At 36.8% G+C, this 23,885-nt stretch overlaps 2 protein-coding genes across 2 annotated transcripts in view; one reads left to right on the top strand and one right to left on the bottom strand.

Annotated features, from left to right (window-relative positions):
* The window catches only part of LOC121370834 (snake venom 5'-nucleotidase-like), a 28,707-nt gene extending 27,536 nt beyond the window's left edge, over positions 1-1,171 (bottom strand). The window contains exon 1 of the mRNA XM_041496335.1: positions 505-1,171. Coding sequence (XP_041352269.1) covers positions 505-846 — 342 coding nt within the window. The 5' untranslated portion in view covers positions 847-1,171. The remainder of the gene's footprint in view (positions 1-504) is intronic.
* A 7,393-nt stretch (positions 1,172-8,564) lies between these two features.
* Positions 8,565-23,834, top strand: LOC121370833 (probable pyruvate dehydrogenase E1 component subunit alpha, mitochondrial). The gene is made up of 9 exons (XM_041496334.1): positions 8,565-8,681; positions 9,971-10,036; positions 10,709-10,882; positions 11,866-11,992; positions 16,051-16,142; positions 17,222-17,470; positions 18,558-18,694; positions 19,272-19,380; positions 22,161-23,834. Exons 1-9 carry the CDS (start codon positions 8,637-8,639, stop codon positions 22,314-22,316), a joined length of 1,155 nt encoding a protein of 384 aa, XP_041352268.1. The 5' UTR covers positions 8,565-8,636; the 3' UTR covers positions 22,317-23,834.
* Positions 23,835-23,885: the final 51 nt, after the last annotated feature.

Genomic DNA, 23,885 nt, shown 5'->3' with positions numbered 1-23,885 from the left:
ACACCCCTGCACCACGGTGAGGTTACAGCACACGCAGGGGTCAACTTGTTTCAAGTTTTACATACAACTAAAGTTCAAACGCGCTCATTGTGAGTACAGGCTTTGACATAGCCAGGGGCGGGGGCGAGCCGGGGAGGGGAAGGTATTTATGGCTAGCTATGGACAATTTGGAATAACACTTGGTGAAAAGAAATCCTGAATAAAACGTTAACAGACCACCACCACCCACTACCCCCCCCCCCCCCCCCCCCGAAAAAACAAATTAAAAAAAACTATAAAAAAACTACTTAGTACCGTACTACTAATGAACAGCTAAAATGTTATATAATTTGGAGCATTTTAGAAGGAGAAAAAAATAAATAACAAAAAGAAGATAGATTAGACTATTCAACATGGCTGGTTTGACAGATTATTTATATATACATTATATGAATGATACTAAAATGAGTTGAATTATTATTTATTTAATTTTTGATTCATATTATAACAAATATGTAAACTTACCATAACATCATAGCCCAAGTAATTCATGAATGTCGCTGTGACGTTTCCACCGTATTTATAAAACCACAAAGTTCCCGAATACTGGTCTCCCGCATCGAGAAGAATCGAGTTCGGGTACATGCTCCGGATTTTTTTAATTTCGGTCTTCATACGAGCTGTTCCACCGAAACACTTCTCGGCTAGTTTGTCCTTTGGTCGACATTTCCCACTGTATTTGCTTGTCTCCTCAAAGCGATCGTGGACGTCATTCGTGTGCATAATCGTAAGATTAAAGCTAAAGCAGAAGGCGAAAATACAGGTAACGGTAAAGGTAATGCTAAACAGAAGAGCGACACCCATCATGTGTGATTGCGCAGTTGACAGTCAGGTCAGCGTGTCGTATGTAAACTAGTGACGGCGGAGATATTCCACAACAATTATATCCTTGTCACTCCTATAGTATTACAACAAAAAGCCACAGCCGCAACCACATCTACAGCCTGCAGCGACATGATAGTTACAAATAATTTGCCGGATCTTACACTTACAAGGTGTTTGTAAGCTGTTTAGTTCTTGTTTGCCTGGTGACACACGGAACTAAACTGCACTGAAATTGAATTGGTTGCATTCACACTGTCATGCAAATAGGCCTACGGAAAGTTAAAAAGTGTGTCTTGTTTATCACAAACGGGATCCGACAGTATTGAAATGCAGGCCCGTTTGTGCGCTAAATGTTTGATTGGTATCACGGTTCACACCACTGCCTAACTCACCACCCACCCCACCTATCCCATCTAACTCATGTAGTTCATTACTTCGTCGGGGAACTTCTTTTGCTGACGGATTAAAGTCTCCCACCGCCCCGAATCGCAACTCAGGGCGGGATACAAATTTTCGACAAACAAAATTCTATCAATTTCGGCACAACGTTTCGGACAAATCTCAATGGCGCCTTCCAGAAATTAAGAAAAAAACTCTTCTTTTTGGCTCATCAAATCTCTCCAGAATTAATTTGGACACGCATCCTGAGGTGCAAGTAGAATGTTACCCAGGCGCCAATTTTAATCATTTTCGGACCATGGCCTCAGATTATAAGGGCAAGTCTCAACCCGAAACCATTGTTCTTAACATTGGTATAAACTCAAAAGTTCAAAATCCAACCAGTGCAATAAATCAGTTGCGAAACATGATAAGCCGGATTCGGAAACGCTTCCCTAGGTCAAAAATACTTTTTATCGAGCTTAACTTTTCGGACAGACTTTTGGCTAGTCAAAAAACCTGCCTTAACCAAATAAATTTGGCTGCAAAAACAATGAGGAACATACAAATTATACCTGCGCTTCACGCGTGTGATTTTGAGGTTGGGCAGGACAACATTCACTGGACAGAAACAACTGCCAATAAACTTTATCGCAGTTGGATGAGGTACTTAAATTTAAACTAAGGCCGGGAAAGGGTAATGTCCATCCTGATTTAGGACTAGGAACTAACATTGTTAACCCAAATGGTGACACTAACCTTCTAACATCCGCTGAAAAATCATTACTGGATAGGGGTTTGAATTTTGTTCCCACACCCCAACCAAAAACAGGCTTAGAGGCTAAACTTGACAATGGTGTAATGGATACGGCAGTTTTTGACAACAAAATGAAACTGGCCGACTATTTTCGGCGTTCAACTGGAGAAAAAATCCCATTCACGGAAAACTCCGGCTGGTTACCCCCAAACTCTAGTGTAGATCCTGAAATCATTAAAGCTCATAAAAGGATAGTGGAAAAAGTGGGTGATATGACAGTTTACACAAATCAGCAAAATCTTTCTGTCATGGAAAATCGTGCTCTCACCAAACTACGCAAAAACCGCAAAATTGTTATAAAACCTGCAGATAAAGGGTCAGCCACTGTCATTCTATCAAGGGAGAACTATATTCGGGAAGCCCATCGACAGCTTAATAATTCAAAGTAACACAAAAAATTAGACAAAGCTATTTGGCCTGAGAATTGTAAAAAGTTCAATGCAATTATTCAGTGTCTAAAAGATCAGGGACATATTAATAAAAAACAAGTAAAATATTTAGAAGCCAGGTCACAATCACAAACCCGGAAATTTTATCTACTTCCAAAAATCCACAAGCCAGTCGATACATGGACCGATATTAACACACCACTCGGTCGTCCAATCATTTCAGACTGTGGATCAGAATCGTACAATATTTCAGAATACATAGACTTTCACTTAAAACCAATTGCAAATAGACATGATAGTTTTGTGAAAAACACTGAAGATCTTCTATCAAAATTATCAAAAACCAAAATCCCAAAAGATTCATTCTTGGTTACCCTTGATATTGACTCCATGTACACCAACATAGGTATTGATGCGGGCATTGACTCAGTTAAGAGAGCATTTGATAACTACCCAGATCCAAACAGACCAGATAACAACATTATTGAACTGTTAGAATTAAGCCTAAAAGGAAATGATTTTGAGTTTGATGGAGAAATGTATCAGCAAGTATGTGGTTGTGCTATGGGCAAACGTTTTAGTCCAAACTTTGCATCTATCTATGTCGCCGAATGGGAAAAGGCTGCTTTAAAGAAATCGAGTAAAACACCTCTTTTGTACCTCAGATATCTCGACGATATACTTATCATTTGGCCACATTCTAAACAAGAATTTTGGAACTTTTTTGAGCTATTAAATCAACAGGATGACAATATCAAACTTAAGGCTACCATATCAGATAAATCAGTTGACTTTTTGGATGTAACAATTTATAAAGGTACACAGTTTGAAACATCAGGTTACCTAGACTACAAAGTGTTTTTCAAACCCACAGACACACACCAACTTCTCCACTGCAAGTCTTTTCACCCATGCCACACCTTTAAAGGCATTGTTAAATCTCAGATTATTAGATTTCACAGAAATTCGAGTAACAAACAGAATTTCAATGAGGCTTGTTCACTTTTATTTAGTGCTTTAAAACCTAGGGGATATTCAAACGGTTTTTAAGATAAATTAAATCTGAAACTGTTCGAGAATTAAAAAAAAATCCCTTTAGGGCAACTGAAGACTATAAACCATACAAACTTCAGCATAACCAATTGCCTCAAATAAGCACTGGCTTCTCTACTACTTGTGCCAAAACCAGGTGTAGACTTCACAACTTACTTAAAACGCAGTCGACTTTCAAAAGTCAACAGACCAAAATTGAATATCAAATTCGGACAGACATGAACTGTGATTCGAAGAATGTAGTATATCTAATCACCTGTAATTTATGTAAAAAACAGTACGTAGGACAAATGCAAAACCAACTGAGAATTAGAGCAGTTTGTCACAAGTATGATATTCGGCATGAAGTTGACACCCCTGTCGCCAATCACTTCAATCTACCTGACCATTCGCTAGATGAAAATTTTGAAATAATTCCAAATGAACAACCCCTGATACTTGGTTCAAAAGACGAAACAGACCTCTTGAGACTTGCACGAGAGGCCTTCTGGATTCGTACATTACAGACAAAACAGCCATTTGGAATCAACGTTGAATCTGGTAAAGCTGTAAAAAGAGATAAAATAACTTTTCCAATAATTTACAGTCGACGTAGCGTTGATATTGGTAAACTTATGAAGGAGGAGTTTTTAAATCTGCAAACTGTTATGAAAAACCCTATTACAGCACGTCCGGTTATTGTATATAGAAAAAATCCAAGTCTCAAGGATATCTTAGTCTCCACCCGACTACACGCCGCTTAAGCCTCTAAGCCAGTCCATTTTTCAGTGGTTGGTTTGTTGTTATCCCTTTCCTAACAGTTTTTTTAAAACAAATACATCGTATCCGGCTGTAAACAAAACATAGTACTAGCCAAATAAATTTTAAACAAGACCGAAAAACAGTTATATTTTGTATATCACAACGGTCAATTTAAAATCAATTTCGAATCCCTGGGGCAAAATTAGAAAATAACAATGTTTTAGTTTTAAAAAATTCCTGAGCCAGTGCGTTCATTCATTCTTAAATACATACTTACATACATACATACTTACATACATACACACACACATACACACACATACATACATACATACGTGCCAGTGCGTCATTGAATATATGTATGTTTAAGTCAAAACCCGACATACATACAATAGAGATATTAAAAATATAAAAATATATATATAGCCAGTGCCAGGTCTGTCCATATCTGCATGTAAGTCAAACGTTGCCAAGCCATGGGGCCTTAGAACCGCGTAGTTGTTGGACCGGTATGAATATGGTCGACTAACGATCGTTTTATTTTTGTGGAACGTAGTTGGTATAAAGGATTTTAATATCCCCTGTGCCAGTGCGTCATTGAATATATGTATGTTTAAGTCAAAACCTGACATACATACAATAGAGATATTCAAAATATAAAAATACATACATACATACATACATCAATACATACATAGATATACTATCGGTAATGATCTTTCAAGTACAGCTAGTGTTACCGCAACTGTTAAATGAACCATGATACCAATCAAACATTTAGCGCACAAACGGGCCTCAGCATATAGCGTTACTTTGAAAACGACTACATTTCTGAAAAGTGGACAGTGCTGCGTTTTGTTATTGTTGAAATATTCAAATTGTTCAGTAATAAGAAAAAAGAAAGAAAGAAATGTTTTATTTAACGACGCACTCAACACATTTTATTTACGGTTATATGGCGTCAGACATATGGTTAAGGACCACACAGATTTTGAGAGGAAACCCGCTGTCGCCTCTACATGGGCTACTCTTCCGATTAGCAGCAAGGGATCTTTTATTTGCGCTTCCCACAGACAGGATAGCACAAACCATGGCCTTTGGTGAACCAGTTATGGATCACTGGTCGGTGTAAGTGGTTTACACCTACCCATTGAGCCTTGCGGAGTACTCACTCAGGGTTTGGAGTCGGTATCTGGATTAAAAATCCCATGCCTCGACTGGGATCCGAACCCAGTACCTACCAGCTTGTAGGCCTACCACGACGCCACCGAGGCCGGTGTTCAGTAATAAATTCATGTAAATACAGATTAAGAATTTGCCATTTATTTATTTGATTTCAATGCATTTACGTGTATTACACAATTTGTATCTAATTCAACTTTCTAACTGATGTTACGGAAATGTCCGATGTTGACTGAATGGTTCGGTCGAATTATATATACATTATGTATATATATATATATATATATATATATATATATATATAAGGTCATTATATGCTTCACCAAAAGCTGTGCATTTCAGTGGAAACATCTTACAATGCAGCAAACTCAGGAATGTCCCTTTAAGTCTAACAACAGTTCCTGTCTACAGTGCCTGTCTGATGACAACCTAGCATTATTGCTGTCTGATTATGAAGACACTGCAATTTATGACAACAATACCACAGATCACATTACTGAGATACCTTAAGTGACATGTTTCATCACATCTGCGATGGATTTGACACCAGTGTTTTTCACAAATTCTTAAAATGTGAACCGTGAGTTGGAATGCAGTTCCCTCATGTCTTTCAGGATGTCTTACTTTAAAGAGATCATCAGCTGAAATACAGTGCATAGTATAAAGATCCAAAGATGCACAATTAATATACTATTTAACCGTATCTGCATTGAGGCCAGTTTTGATAAGATGGGGTCAATACATGTTTTTAACATCCGGGCACGATTATATCTTCTAACTGTCAAATGATTCTGCAATGCCAGAGAGAAACAACGCATCAAATGTCATGTACAACACATGGATGCTGCCCCCCCCCTACATTTGCACTTTGCTTTCATAATCTTTCTGTCTATACTAGAACTCTCAATACATTTGTATATAGTTGCCTTTTTAGCTGTGTGTGTCCTTCGGATCTATTTTGCACTACATTAATCATGCTGTTTGAGTTTTTTTGGAGATGGAAATTTCCTTTTCCACAATAGCTGATGTTAAGTGAATTTCTGTAGGATCATTATTTAAAATACACTACGAAGTTGTTGTTGTTGTTGTTGTTGTTGTTGTTGTTGTTGGTGGTGGTGGTGGTGGTGGTGGTGTTGGTGGTGGTGGGTATTTTTTTTTTGGGGGGTTGGGTTTTTTTTTTTTACATTATTGATGTTGCTTGAAATGTATTTCTCAGAATCTATAAACGCTCTGTTATTCTTGTTATCCGAGCTGCGAAACCGTGTCATAGGCAGTTACATGTATGTTCAGCCATTTTGATGATTTTGTTTGAATTCACTGCAATATTAATATTATAATATGTGTTATTATTATTATTATTATTTTGTGGATCACTCGATCTGAAACATATCTTCACTGTACACTTCTGCAAACTAGTATCAGAAAATACTCTGCACCACTCGTTTTGATAAATATAGAATACTACATGAGCGGCCGTTAGATACCGTTTATCTTACAACGAGTTGTTTTAAAACGTATCTATCGAGCGAAAGCAAGTTGGATACGTTTTTAAACAACGAGTTGTAAGATAAGTAGTGTATATATATAACGGACACGAATGTAGTACATGTATTCTATTTCTTACATGTATATCTTCAGAAAACAGTTTTAAAATAAATTTAAACGCCTTTTCCAACTTATAGGCCTGGTTAACGTGTGTGTCACAGACAAGTCAATTTCAGGTAAACTTGTACGTCATAGAGTGATCGAATCGACCTGGGGGGTTTTTTGTTGTTTTTTTCATTGGATGGTATGGCATCGGTGACCTGGTCATCATCTAGGAGCAGCCAGTCGTGTGTCTTTAAAATGTTATCATCGCACGTATGTGTGTTAACACTATATATGTCTTATCAAAAATAACGAATACTGTTATCAGCAATGGGTATCGTCTCAGTATATATTATAACGCGGTATGTATTTTGGCGCGCTATATTTAAATAGCAATTGTGCGTCATCAAAGAAAAGCTATAACGTCAAATGCAGAAATTTTTGTTGGCGGAAGTATTTTTTATTGATAAGAATAATGCAATGTTTTCAATTTGCCAGTTTGCGGTAAGTATAAACAATTAAAAAAGTACTATTTTCCGTAAGGCACTTTTTTAACATACATAAACATCCCTCTATCTTCAAATTTTCTCATTGAACTTTACTCACCTGCTGCATGAAACATTGTCATCTGCTACTATTGAAATAAACACAAGGCAATTAGATCACCTCTACATCAATCTATTTTTATGCACGTCCGAATGAGTCCCCAGTCCTTATTGTATATGCATTGCATACGATTTTATTGGGTCAGGATTAAACGACGTTCAAGTGCATATTACATCTTAAAATAATATCTATTTCACATGAAATGTAAAGTGGACATTATTTTGAATAATATTAATAATAAACAAACAAAAAAGTCTCGAATGGCTGTTAAATTTACTTCCACCCTATCAATGTACAAATAGTGACTATGTTTGCACTGGGCTATATTGTTTACATGTGATAATCTGGTTAAAATGTATTTTAATTGTGTTATTTTTTACGTGTATTATTAATATATAATTTATGGACCACCATACATCGTTTCCAGTTGTTTAGAGTTGTTTTTCTTGAATATTGGTCATTCACAAGTTATCTGGATGTTCCGCGTCAAAATACATATCGCCTTAAAAAGGTTAGAATATTACAGTATGCACATGTAAGCTAAAACTAAACCTAGACATCTCACTATATATTGAATTTAATGTTTATATTTCAATGACATATATACATTAGGTTATGTCTCTGTAAATAATAACAAGAAAAACATCTTTATTTTTACACTACACGAGATCGTTGCTTATCTGCGTCGAAACCCATACCGCGAGGATATGTGAAAACCTGGTATTTTAAATTTGAAGACTATTTTAATTTTTCTTGAAAACAAAATGCATTGTAATTAAATATGTACTCTGAAAATGCCACGAAATTGCTACTATTTCAAAATTACTGTGTAAGCATATCTTCAATATAATCGAGTCTTAAAATGTGAACTTAATCGAAAATGCGAATGACTTGGTGTGAAGAAACCTTCAGCTCGACTTGGTCAATCTATCAGAGTTAATTCCCTTATTACTCTTCTTTTTCGAAGATTGATTTCGTGTAATAGCTGAAATACAAAAATCCGGTTGATTACTGTCATCATGCTGTCGGTTACACGTAGAATACTACGTTTAGTAAATAAACAAGTAAGTATGATACTTGGAATATTGACAGAACATGGTGTTGCACTTAACAAGTAGCAAACAAAACTACGCTTGATTTAGTTTTGCTTAGTTTGACCTCAAGAGGTGAAAAGCCTTGAAAAGGTCATGGAATCTTCAATTTATCTTGGAAGGGTTAGCCCAAATTTTAGGTTTAATAGTTCTTCTTCTTCAACTTTTGGTGTTTTAAAATTATACATAGTAAATAAATCATATGTGTTTGAACTAGATTAAGGGCTATTTGAAAACCTGTGTTTTGATTTAACAAAACAGTTGTGATGATCAGTTACATTAATTAAAACATAAATACTTTGATCTAATCTAAACTTTGTACCAATTACATTAAATATTATTATGTTTTAACAATACAATTTTCCAACACTACTTTAAAATTTTCAGATTATCATTAATTTGCAGTTTTGGTATATCTAAAATATACATGTATGTACATGTAATTGCCTGATTTGGACAATCAACCCCCAATATGTACTTTATTAATCTTTGAAACACAATCACAGGGTTCGTACACATCCTTACAGGGCTCGAAACTTGCCAAAAAATATGGTGGCCCAAAAAATAATCATGGATGTTGGCAAATTAAGATAAGCGAACCGTGAACCTTGAGCAAGATTTTAATGTGGAATAAAGATATGCAATACAAATATTAATAGTGGCTCATAATCATATGATATAGCTCTAAATAAAAGATCGCCCAAATAATATTATTGGGGCAACTAACGCCATTATGTTTTAATATTTAAGTCGCCCAAATAGGACATTGGTGGCATTTGGCGACCTGGCCACAGGCCGTTTCGAGCCCTGCCTTAAATTCCTTGAAAATCCTTGAATTGTTGAAAGCTGTTTTCAAGTTCCTGGAAGATGGTGATTTTAACACTTTGTTTTGGAAATTTGAAAATATGTTATCAATTTCATGACTGCTGATGTTTTCTAAACTTTCTTTTACTGTTCCTATAATCACGGTTCGAACATTTGATGTGACCCCAAGTCAGGATCCGATCCCTGCCGAGTTCCTTTAGTATATATCTATATAGTGCACACGCATGGGTTAAATTTATTGCCTTGCCCGGAGGTCAGCAGAAACAGCACTTGATAATGTTTTGCAGTTGTTTTCTTTTTCCATTTATTCCATCTATTCTTACCTGACAAGCATATTTAATTTCTTTATTTTATTCCATCATCTGTTCTGAATTTTATAAACTAACTCCTGAAGTGGCCTAATATTAATAACAATGAATTCTTTGTTTTACTTCTAGTCGGTACTTGCAGCTTGCCAGCAGTGCCAGTATGGAACGGAAAGTGAGGCAAGTTTTGAAACAACGGTGAGTCATCATTTGCTTTTTATTCATATACATACATGTATGTAATGCTGTACTTGGTTAATGTTGTATGCATGTTGCTTCATTATCAGCTACATGTATTATATATATATCTGAAAATGAAATGGGATATATGAGCTTCTGTATGTAACAAAATACAAAATATATATGCAATACTACATGTAAGTGATTTGTTAATGAAAGGTTTAAAATGAAAATATTTGTACAAGTACATGTAGCTGTTTAAGCTAAATATCTGAAAATTGCGAAACCAAAATTCATTCCAGTGCGAGCCCTGTACATACATACAGATCTATATGTATCATTGCTTTCATGTAAACAAATTTCAGGTCTCTAAGAATAGAATATTTGCCTAAACCATTTATCGGTTACGCAAAAATAAATTCAGGCAACCCATTTTCTTTTTGTGTTACCTTTATGTCCATGTAAATAATATCCAAAATTTAATGCACGAATGGAAAATAGGTTAAGCTAAATTAGATTTGCGTGAACGACACACACATGAAACGGTCGTTCTTACAATTTTTAAAGGTCTGAATTTTAATACTGGTTGTGAATATTAAAGGTATTTGTGAATGAATTAGTACAATTATTATTAATACGCTGATCATGCCAACATAATTACATATGTATGTACTTGTGTATCTTTGACAGCCATATAAATTGTTCAAACTTGAGAAGGGTCCCGAGACGACAGTAACTCTAAGCCGAGATGATGCCATGAAGTTTTACAGAGACATGCAGACCGTTCGGCGGATGGAGACTGTGGCAGGAAACCTCTACAAATCAAAAATCGTCAGAGGATTCTGTCATCTTTACTCAGGACAGGTACATCTTGACTTTAATTTTGTAACAAAAAGAAATTAAAAAAAAAAAAGTTTTGTTATCTACATGTATACATGCCTCCTCACCCTATGATAAAAACAACAGTGTCAATTGGCTTCTAACTGGCCTGGGTTTTTTAATCATCTTATTGGCCCTTGAATGTTTACATATTGTTTACATATTGTTTACATATTGTTTACATAATGTTTACATATTGTTTCAACTGTAGGTGTACAGGCTTCCATTTTTGCCCTAATTAAATGAAAATGCCCGAATCGGGATAACAAAATTTATTTATCTTAGCATTACTGCAAAACAGTTATATAGGGTTGCATACGAATCACTACTACTCCTTTTTAAATGGATTACAACTGATATTGTGGTTAGAATGATTGAAATACAGAGTGAAAACGTTTTAGGCTAGCTCAGTTTGCCCGAATTTGAGGATTTTCTCATACGCTTATGGTTTTAACCTTTGACCAGGGATGTGACAGCTACGCGTAAATGCGCTTTTCCATTTCGTCTAAAAAAAACCCACAAAAACATGATGTTCAATACTGTTGACCACACAAGGTTCATTTGCATATTTTCACAGTTTCAAGTTTATGATGTGTGCCTTATATTATAAGTTGTAACCAGTTTAGATTTGTTAGCATTGAATGCAATTTTTGGCAGATCCAGGGATTGTAAACAACAATTTTCCTTCAGGGGCCCTTGAGCAGCCCCTGGACCCCGGCCACTGTAACCTTTTTTGTTCCAGCTCCTCTCACATCCCTTTTTGACTACAACAAATATGCCATTGTCATTTATTTAATCTTTTTTAAAGACAAATATATGTAAGATGATTTCGCAGATGAGTTACTGCCCTTTAATAGTTAAACCGGGTATGAGTTTGGATTTATGTTCAATGAAGTTTGTTGTTGAATGTGGTCTTCTGACATACAGATGTACATGTACATTATGCGTGTTGTTTCTCTTTGCTGTAGGAGGCATGTTGTGTAGGAATGGAGGCTGCCATATCTCCCGATGATGCTGTGATAACAGCGTACCGAGCACATGGTTGGACGTACATGCGTGGAGTGCCCATTCAAGGGGTTCTTTCAGAACTAACAGGTGCACATTCATCTTTGTTTCAATTAATATACATGTAAATTTTCTATCTCAAGTATTAGTGCCTGTTTTCTAAATATTTATATCATTGTTATGCATATTTGCTGTTTCCAAATGCAGAATGTAGCACACGGCTGGACTTACATGCGTGGAGTGCCCATTCAAGGGGTACTTTCAGAACTAACAGGTGCAAATTCATCTTTGCTTAATTTAATATAAGTTTTCTATCTCAAGTACTAGTACATGTTTTCAAAATATTTATAACATTATTGTGCGTATATCCTGTTTCCAGGGACAGAATATAGCTCAGTGGTAGAGCAATTGCCTGAGTTGATATGGGTCGCAGGTTCGATCTCCCTCAGTTGACTTATGTTTTTTTCTATCACAATCAGTGCAGCACAACTGGCACATCAAAAGACATGGTTTGTCTATGGTAAAGTGTATACATATATAAAAGAAATGGTTTGTCTGTGGTAAAGTGTATACATATATAAAAGCCATGGTTTGTCTGTGGTAAAGTGTATACATATATAAAAGAAATGGTTTGTCTGTGGTAAAGTGTATACATATATAAAAGCCATGGTTTGTCTGTGGTAAAGTGTATACATATATAAAAGCCATGGTTTGTCTATGGTAAAGTGTATACATATATATAAAAGCCATGGTTTGTCTGTGGTAAAGTGTATACATATATAAAAGCCATGGTTTGTCTGTGGTAAAGTGTATACATATATATAAAAGATATGGTTTGTCTGTGGTAAAGTGTATACATATATACTCTTCAAAAGAAGAAACGCAAAACCACATTGTCGTAACATTTGGAGAATTGATTTAATTATTGAATGGTGAGTCCGATAATTACCAAATGTTGCAGGATTGTTCACAATTCATTCTAGTCCATTGTGAGTAAGTGATAGGACACACCACCAAGGTCAAGGTCATCTGGAGTCAATACCGGGTGTGGCCTCCGCGTGTGTTGATAACTGCCTGGCACCGCCTGCCCATTGAAGCAACCAGAGTACAGGTGACGTCCCGGGGGATGGTGGCCCACTCGGCCTGCAAGGCTGCTGCCAGCTCGGGCAGGGTCTGGGGCTGTGGTTGTCGCTGTCGGAGGCGTCGGTCCAACTCGTCCCATAGATGCTCAATTGGGTTCAAATCCGGTGATATCGATGGCCAAGGAAGGACATTAATGTTGTTGTTCTGTAGGAAAGCCGTTGTGAGACGTGCTGTGTGAGGCCTGGCGTTGTAATGTTGAAACACTGCGTTGGCGTTGGCCATAACTGGAACGATGTGTGGCCGGAGGATCTGGTCAATGTAGCCCTGTGCATTCAGGTTGCCCTGCACGTGGACCAGGTCAGTTCTGCCAGTGTGTGAGATGGCTGCCCACACCATGACACTACCCCCGCCGAATCTGTCCACTTCCTGCATGCAGTTTGCCGCATAACGTTCACCACGACGCCTATACACGCGACATCTTCCATCATGACGTCGGAGCAGAAATCGGGACTCGTCACTGAACCACACCTGTCTCCATCGCAGTTGAGGCCATTGTCGATGAATCTGGCACCACTGCAGTCGGAGTCGACGGTGTTGTGGTGTTAAGATGACACCTCGAACTGGACGTCTGGCACGAATTCCTACCTCACGTAGGCGGTTCCGTACGGTCTGGTCGGATATCCTGCGCAAACCTGGTATTTCTGCGGCTGTGGAGGTGGCAATAGTCAATCGTTCCCGAAGGTGGCGTACCCGGATGTAGCGGTCATGCCCGGAAGTAGTGACCCGTGGTCGACCAGATCTAGGGAGGTCACGTGTTGATCCATGTTGCTGGTAACGGTCCCACGGTCTGGAGATGGTGCTTGGGGACACATGGAATGCCCTGGCAACGGCCGTTCTGGATTCGCCTGCGTCTAGTCTGCCGATGGCATTGTTTCTCTGCGGTTCACTGAGACGTGGCATGTCCTGGATTGTCAACTGTCGGCCAGATACAGAGGCCAGGCAAGCGAACACCCTGCACTTTTATACTGTCGGTGTTCATGTTGCACGTGCAGACAACGCACGTGCAGTGGTGACATGGTTTGCACGTGGCTGCGTTTTTGCGAATATTCACATTTTGGAACTTTATTGTACAGTAGCTGCATTTTATCGAATGTAACCGTGGGAATGTGTTTGGGACATGCAATGACCTTATATTCACAAAGCATGAACCGGTAGGAAACATAAAATCGGAGTTATAACCCATTTGTACCCTTTTGCGTTTCTTTTTTTGAAGAGTATATATAAAAGCCATGGTTTGTCTGTGGTAAAGTGTATACATATATATAAAAGCCATGGTTTGTCTGTGGTAAAGTGTATACATATATATAAAAGTCATGGTTTGTCTGTGGTAAAGTGTATACATATATATAAAAGCCATGGTTTGTCTGTGGTAAAGTGTATACATATATAAAAGCCATGGTTTGTCTGTGGTAAAGTGTATACATATATAAAAGCCATGGTTTGTCTGTGGTAAAGTGTATACATATATAAAAGCCATGGTTTGTCTGTGGTAAAGTGTATACATATATAAAAGCCATGGTTTGTCTGTGGTAAAGTGTATACATATATATAAAAGATATGGTTTGTCTGTGGTAAAGTGTATACATATATAAAAGCCATGGTTTGTCTGTGGTAAAGTGTATACATATATAAAAGCCATGGTTTGTCTGTGGTAAAGTGTATACATATATATAAAAGATATGGTTTGTCTGTGGTAAAGTGTATACATATATAAAAGCCATGGTTTGTCTGTGGTAAAGTGTATACATATATAAAAGCCATGGTTTGTCTGTGGTAAAGTGTATACATATATAAAAGCCATGGTTTGTCTGTGGTAAAGTGTATACATATATATAAAAGATATGGTTTGTCTGTGGTAAAGTGTATACATATATAAAAGCCATGGTTTGTCTGTGGTAAAGTGTATACATATATAAAAGCCATGGTTTGTCTGTGGTAAAGTGTATACATATATATAAAAGATATGGTTTGTCTGTGGTAAAGTGTATACATATATAAAAGCCATGGTTTGTCTGTGGTAAAGTGTATACATATATAAAAGCCATGGTTTGTCTGTGGTAAAGTGTATACATATATATAAAAGATATGGTTTGTCTGTGGTAAAGTGTATACATATATAAAAGCCATGGTTTGTCTGTGGTAAAGTGTATACATATATAAAAGCCATGGTTTGTCTATGGTAAAGTGTATACATATATAAAAGATGTGATGCTACTTTATCATTAAGTGGCAAGACATAGCCCAGTGGTAAGTACTTGCTTAATGTGCAGTCAGTTTGGGATTTGATCCCTGTCAGTGGGCGCCTTGGGCTATTTCTCGCTTCAGCCAGTGCACCACGACTGGTATATCAAAGCCTGTGGTATGTGCTATCCTGTCTATGGGATGGTGCATATAAAAGATCCCTAGCTGCTAGTCGGAAAGAGTGGCCCATGAAGTGGGTTTCCTCCCTCGATATCTGTGTGGTCCATAACCATATGTCAGACTCCATATAACCGTAAATAAAATGTGTTGAGTGCATCATTAAATAAACCACTTGCATCCTTCCTTAACATTAAGGGTAGTCTATATGGCAGCAGAGCATAAGATATATATATATTTTTTATTATATTCCTTTCCTCTGATTTACTGTTTCCAGTTAAAATGTCTCACACTATGCATTTATATGGTAAATGCGAAAAATAAGTACAACTAATTTTGCATGTAATACGTACTTCTAGGTTAGACAACCCCTATAATTGCCCTTGGAGATTGCTATGGAGTTTTTAATTCTCTGCGGCACTTTTTTTTACCATGGACCATATTCCTTCTTTCTTTTTTTTGCCGTGGACATTTTTTAAAATACAGGTTAGATAGTTACAAAACATCAGCAATAATTGTTGTAATTTTGGTGTCATATTGCATGTTTGCAAGTTTGCAAATGAGGAAACACATCTGTTGTCAATGGCTGAGTTTAATAATATTCAGTGATTCTTTGTTGTTGCTTCATCTCCTTTGTTGTATTTTAGGCCGGAAATCTGGATGTGCACAAGGCAAAGGTGGATCCATGCATATGTACGGCAAGAATTTCTATGGTGGAAATGGAATCGTCGGAGCTCAGGTAGCAAATCTGCTTGAAATATAATTAAACTGAAGTGAATATGCAAGAGAATTAAAAACAGCTGTTACCATTTCATTTTAATTGCACTATGAAACCTTAGTGGTATAGAGGCATGTAAAAATTCTCTCTCTCTCTCTCTCTCTCTCTCTCTCTCTCTCTCTCTCTCTCTCTCTCTCTCTCTCTCTCTCTCTCTCTCTCTCTCTCTCTCTCTCTCTCTCTCTCTCTCTCTCTCCCCCCCCCCCCTCTCCCTCTCCCTCTCCCTCTCCCCTATACATGTATCTCAGCTATCTGGGCTGTGATAGCTAACTGGTTAATGGTTAGTGAGAGACAAGTAGTATTTAGACCTCCCCATTGAGTTTTGGTCTCACTCATACCTATAAAACTTTAAGGTTTAGCCAGTATTACTATACTACAGGAATCTGTTGTTATGGTATACTTTCCTTTGATAATAAAAATATACAATGATTGGTCATTTAGTGATTTATTTTACAGAGGTGGGAATTCTCCTCAGATCAGCTGTTTTCCTCTCATGGAACATTGCGTTTCTTCGCATTTTAATCGTCCTTTCCTCCAAAATGTGTCAGATGGCACAGATTTTAACCTAGGATTTCAAGAATTTCCAGGACCCCTCTAGATTTCCTCTTTATTACAGTTCACCAATTCCCACTCCTGATTTTAGAGATCAAGACTGTGGAGATACATTATTATCATTGGTCCCCTATTGAAGGGACTATAGGTTTTGTTTTCGTCTCGCTGTCCATCTGTCTATCCATCTAGCCATATAACCATAAATAAAATGTGTTGAGTGCATCGTAAAATAAAACATTTCCTTTCTTCCTTTTCTCGTTCCAACCAGAACACCACAACTGGACAAAGGCTGTGGTATGTGCTTTCCTGTCTGTGAGAAAGTGCATATAAAAGATCCCTTGCTGCATTAGAAAAAATGTAGCGGGTTTCCTTTGATGGACTACAAGTCAGAATTACCAAATATTTGATATCCAATAGCCGATGATTAATTGATCAATGTGTTCCAGTGGTGCAAACAAACTTCTTTTTCTTTTCTTTTTTTGTTCATCCAGGTTCCCCTCGGTGCTGGGATTGCATTTGCCTTTCAGTACCAGAATAAACCCAACGTGTGTCTGTCGCTGTATGGTGACGGTGCTGCTAACCAGGGCCAGCTGTTTGAAGCCTTCAACATGGCCAAGCTGTGGAACCTTCCTGCTATTTTCATTTGTGAGAACAACGGCTTTGGCATGGGCACCAGCGCAGACAGGGCGTCGGCCAGCACCCAGTATTACACCAGGGGGGATTATGTGCCCGGACTTTGGGTAATTCATTTGCATTTTTTGTTTTTGTGTGTCACGTACATCTTAGAAGATGGAAAATGGATATAGCTTTTTTCTCACTCAGCCATATGTGATCTGGGGCCTAATTCACAGAGGTCTCTTAGGCTCTGCTCGACAACAAAGCATCCTCTTTGTAAGTCGTTTAGCATTGCACTGCGAGATCGCAAAGTTGTGAGAGTTTAGTGAATTAGGCCCCTGGTCTCTGTTAATTTTATTTTAGCATTTTGCTCTTCTGTGTTTTATTGCAAAAAAAATGTAAATGTTGTTTCGACAAAATAATAAATAAAGGAACAACTCTAGAGATAGGTTGTGTGATACATGACATGTTAGATACATTATCGTGTCATTGTTTATTTTCTTTCATTTATTTTATAATAACATTGGATTTATTTTAGTGGTTAGGCATAAAAGGGAGGTAATAATGTGTTTTTCATAACTTTAAGTTGCACTTTATTAAAGCATTGAAGAAAAAAGGCATGTATTTCCCTCCCTTCACCATTAGGCTGCTTATATTGCTTGAAAAAATATGAGGTACCAATGATTTTATCATAGTGTTTTCCCGAGAAATTTGGCAAGGCATGGTAGACTAAACATTTTGGGGCATTTTCAAGGCACTTTTTGTTTTTCTCAGTAAAGACAAAACAAATAATTGAAATAAAAATAAATGTAATTAATGTGCTTGCTTAAATAAATGAATGGTAAAATATATAACAGGAATATTTTAGTAATTAATAATACATTTTCTGAGTGTTTTATAAAGGCTGGCTCTAGACTAGTGAGGCATGGTGCTGCACCATGATTTAAATTAGCTAAGGAAAACACGGTTATCACTTTATTCATATGCTTCATTGGTCATATGACTAAAATTCATTGTGTAAAATAAATACATCTTATGAATTTGATATCGGGTTTTTTTTTTCTTTCTTTCTTCAAAGGTTGACATTACATCATGTTATTAAAAAAATAGTCTCAATTCATAATTATTGGAATATTATCCACCTAATAATTGCAGTATTATAAATTGATACTGATCTCACCCATATTTTTCATTCAACATTTTCTACTGTAGGTTGACGGTATGGATGTTCTAGCAGTGAGAGAAGGAACTAGGTTTGCTAAAGATTATGCATTAAAGAATGGACCGATTCTGGTTGAGGTGGCAACATACCGTTACCATGGACACAGCATGAGTGATCCTGGAACAAGGTTTGTTCTTTTGTTTTACTTAATTGTTTTATTACCAACAAAAAAAAGCAGTCAATGCTGGGGGCCTTGTTTTACATTATGCATACAATTATGTACATGGACATTAGAATAGAGTATCAAAAGCTAATTAAATTATTAATGTGTACTATGGTAAATATAAAAAAAAAATTAAAAGCAAAACAAGCCCCCCCCCCCCCCCACAACAACAACAACAACAACCCACAAATATTCACATAGTGTAAACAAGAATTTCAATAATTAAGAAGGATTAGTAATCAGAAACCTATTGGTGACAATAGTCTTTAAGTTTTGTTAATACTTGTTGTCTGGACTAGCTCTGCTTGAGCAGAAAATTTTACCAAAGTATCTATTAAACTTTCAAAAATTGCAGTAACCCACTTATTTTCCAACAAATTAACAATTATGACATGAAATTAAAATAAAATCCACAGATTGCAACTTTAGCAAATACTAAAACTAGCCCTGCTTATGGAAATTTGCTTTTTAATCTGTTTGCTTTACTTTCATCATCAACAACATATATCTTGGCATTGTTGTCTTGGTTTTTCTTTTGTAGCTACCGAACGAGAGATGAGATTCAAGAGGTGAGAGAGAATCGAGATCCAATCACAAACTTCAAGGACAGGATTTTATCTGCAAATCTCGTAACACCGGAAGAACTGAAGGTAAATGTCTTGATAGAATTATATCTGCAAATCTCGTAACACCGGAAGAACTGAAGGTAAATGTCTTGATAGAATTATATCTGCAAATCTCATAACACCAGAAGAACTGAAGGTAAATGTCTTGATAGAATTATATCTGCAAATCTCGTAACACTGGAAGAACTGAAGGTAAATGTCTTGATAGAATTATATCTGCAAATCTCATAACACCAGAAGAACTGAAGGTAAAATTCTTGGCTACATAAAAGCAGAAAAAGTGTGCTGTAATAAAACATTTGTTAAATAATATTTGTTGGTTCAGGTTTCTAAATTCTACGAATTCAAAAGATGCATAAACTGTTTATTGGTTAGATTACACAAAAACATTTCCAGGTAACCCATTCCTCCTTTTTTTTTACATAACCCATTATAACATGTAAATGATGGCCAAACTTTAAAATCCAAATGAAAAAAAAGGGTTACGCGAAACTATCTTGCTTAAGCAAATGTGCAAATAAAACAGTCATTTTTATTTATTGTTTCTTTTTCTTTTACAAAGCCTGTCAAAAGGAATGAATAAGTTTAGCTCATGAGGAGACATATTGTCTTGTTTAATTTTCCAAATACAAACCTTTTGTTCATTTTGTTTACTGACACCACCAGAGCACATTATTTCTGACATATGGTTTTAAAGGAAACCCACTACATTTTTCTGTTAACAGCAAGGCATCTATTATATGCACTTTCCTACAGACTAAATAGCACATACCATAGCCTTCAAGGGTTCAAACATTTTCAAAAAAATTACTTGCCACAGGGCAAGTACCAATCAGATATTCACTTGCCCCGTATATTTTTCCACTTGCCCATACTTCTTAAGGTAACCAATTGTGTTACTCCTATTTAATTTAATACAGTGCTTAATAATGTAATAATCTTGAAAGTAATTGGTTTAATTGCACAAATAAATAATTTTGCCAATAGGTTACAACACTTGCCCAGAAAGTACTAATTATATATGTCTGTCCAGTAGTATCCACTGACTTGTCTACTTGTTGATTTGAACTCTATTTTTAAAATGGTGTCCATTTGTTGATTTAAACTTTGTTATTTGTTTGTTAGTGTCCACTTGTTCATCTAAATATAATTATTGTGACAATGTATGTCTTAGTGACCACTTGTATGGCCGTGGATGTGGTGAGATCCTTTTTCACTTTTCCATTTAATTTGAATATGACAATTTTAAACTATTCCACCTCATATACCATATTTGCAAGCATTAAACATTTTGATTGCACACACAAGGCATGTATACGTTATGTTGGATGCTATTTCCAATTTTGAAGATCATCGAACCGATTACTTGTACGAATTCAGTCCAACGTTCAGTGGCGGAAATTACCGATCTTAGTTTATAATAAAAGGGGAACAACTCTAAAGTTATCAAACTTTTCAACACATTGTTTTCCGTTTTGGTGTGTTAACGCATTGGCAAGAGTTCCGATCGTTCCAGCATTTAGCAGTGTTTCTGGGTATGGCACTATGGAATTGAATGCAACCACAGTCAACAGAGGGTATGGGAGGCCTCCCCCAGAAGGAAAATGGGTTACGTTTTGGGTTGGGGTTAAAAAAATCTGCCAAGAATTTGGGTATGGCGCCTTACCCATTTTACCCTCTAGCAGAAACCCTGTTTAGGGTTAGGGTTAGTTCTCCTTCGAGCTACATTGTATGTAAATGATCGGACGATCGGAACTCTTTCCAAAGGTTTTACCAAGATTTGTAATAAAATTTTAAAAAGTTTTAGGTGTTACATTAGTCACTTGTCATCGGGCATATACAGTTAACATAATTACTTGCCCGGCATGAAAATTGCACGGGCGTCGGGCGATGGGATTTTTGATCCCCTGGCCTTTGATATATCAGTCATGGGGTACTGTTTGGGAAGGGAAAATCCCTAATCAGAGAATGGGTCCACTAAGGGGATTCAATCCTATAACCCACGCACCTTAAACATGCTCTGTATTTTCCAAGTCGGATTCTGACCCAACCTTGTGCTAAATGTGTTGGTCCTTTACATAAAGTGGGGCTTCCATGTAACTCACTGGAAGAGCACTCGCCAAATGTGCAATTATTTCCTCTTATCCAGGTACACCAAAGGTCATAACAAAAACTATCCTGTCTATAGAAAGTCGGGGGGAACATTTTGTTTTCAAAATCACGATTAGCATTATTTCGAGTCAACATTATTGCTTAGAAACTAGTTTAATTTTGTTTCAATTGTGTAGCAATCTCTGAAACTTGTGTACAAAATCGCGATGCAATACTGATCAAAATGTTCACTGAAAGTACATATAAAATATCCCTTGAATCTTTAGGAATAGCCTGTGTGGCAACATCAGTTTTCTCTTACTCTCAACCATATGTTCAAAATAACCATATTCATGTTAGACACCACATAGCCATAGTTTAAACTATGGTGAGGTGTCGTTAAGCCACATTCCAGCCAGTGCACCACGACTGGTATATCAAAGGCTGTGGTATGTACTACCCTGTCTGTGGGATGGTGCATATAAAAGATCCCTTGCTGCTAATCGAAAAGAGTAACCCATGAAGTGGTGACACTGGGTTTCCTCTCTCAATATCTGTGTGGTCCTTAACCATATGTCTGACGCCATATAACCGTAAATAATAATGTGTCGAGTGTATCATTAAATAAAACATTTCTTTCTTTCGTTAAGCCATGGTATAAAAAATGTGTTGAGGTTTTCGTTAAAATACACATTCCTTTCCTTTGTTTCCAGAAAGTGGACACGGAGATCAGGAAAAAGGTGGAAGAAGCAGCTCAGCTGGCCAAAACTGACTCGGAGTTGCCCCTGGACGAGCTGTACACTCACATCCATTCACAGCCCACCCCCGATTTCAAAGTGCGTGGATGTGACCCAACAATACTTAGATGAAAGTTCCAGTTAATGTCGAAACCAGTGGCCCACAAAATACTTTTGAGTTATTGTGAAAATGAAGTTACTACAAAAACACAAAAGTTATTCCAATGAGAGTACTATATAAAAATTATATATATATATATATATATTTATTTAAACATTTTGTTCTTGACTGTACATTGTGTAGATAATGCTGAAAAGTGCTCTTTTGTTTTTATTTTTAATTTATTTGGTGCTTTCATGTTCGTGAGATGTTTTCAGTGAAGTAGTTTTCTTAGTACTGTTATATTCAGTAGAAAATACATGTAGTACTTTAGTTCTGGTTGATTTTCTCATGTTAATGTTTTGATCAGAATGTGTTACACTGGTCACACTATTTCACGCAAACTATCATTCACTTGGCATGTCGGTTATGCAGCTTTAGATAAAACACGAACTGCCAGTTAATAACTAATTTGAATGCAAGTGTGAGGTAAATGATTGTATCCACTGTAGGGGTGAGGTACCACTGGATTATACAAAAGATGTACATGGGGTGTTAAAATGTTAGTGTAGGTACTGTGTGAATTGTCTTTAGATGTATCTATAAAAAAAAAAATGTTATCATCTGTAATCTCTTTAACCGTCATAATGTCTTTGTCATATTCCAGAGAGCATCCTTTGTATAACCATCCTCCTGAATCCATCAGTTTATTTATTGTACAGCTGATCTTGCTAATGACCTTGAATCTTATTTCTGCCCCGGACAGGATTTAGTCCAGTCGGTTGAGTGCTCTCGACTCTGGTGTTTGTGTCGCAGGATCAGACCACATCTGTGGATCCATTGAACTCATTGTTGTTTTCTCTTTCCAACCATTGCACCACAAAGGCCGTGGTATGTGCTGTCCTGTCTGTGGGAAAGTGCATATAAAATGATTCCTTTGCTGCATTAGGAAAAATGTAGCAGGTTTCCTCTGATGACTACATGTCAGAATTACCAAACATTTGACACCCAGTAGTTAAGGATTAATGAATCAGTGTGCTCTAGTGGTGTCATTAAACAAATCAAACTTTATTTCTGCCCTGATATATCCATGTTTGAGGTTCACGAGAGAAATACCTGACTTACCTCGAAGCACATCATCATCATGTCATTGGTGGTTGCTTCAGAAATAAAGAAACGCCAGCTATCACGTACCATACTAGCTGTGATCATTAGTCCTGTGGGTCCAGATAGCTTTATTATTGGTGCATGGAATTACCCAGAGCTTGTGCCTATGAAGTCAGCTGAGACAAGCAAATGGTAGTGTCGTGTGGCGAGGTCAGAAGATGGGGTTGGGTTAAACTGACAGAACAACACAAAATTGGAAATTGCAGGACAAATTGGAAGGTTATCTTTGAAGAAAAAGAAAATGATGGGCAGAGGATGAAACATTTAGATTAGAAAGATTAATGGAAGTGTGAGCTAGCCTTGAGGAGGTTGGTTTTTTAGCTTTGATGGTCTAGCCACGTGTTCACTTTTTACTGGTTAATTAATAAAATAATAGAATAGTCTGCCAACTGTTTGTTGAACATTATTTTAAACTTATGAACAATGATTCATAT

This window comes from Gigantopelta aegis, chromosome 4 (genome assembly GCF_016097555.1).
Source record: "Gigantopelta aegis isolate Gae_Host chromosome 4, Gae_host_genome, whole genome shotgun sequence".
NCBI classification, from domain to species: domain Eukaryota; kingdom Metazoa; phylum Mollusca; class Gastropoda; order Neomphalida; family Peltospiridae; genus Gigantopelta; species Gigantopelta aegis.
Note: the sequence above shows the minus strand (reverse complement) of the source record. Positions and strands in the feature narration are given on the sequence as shown.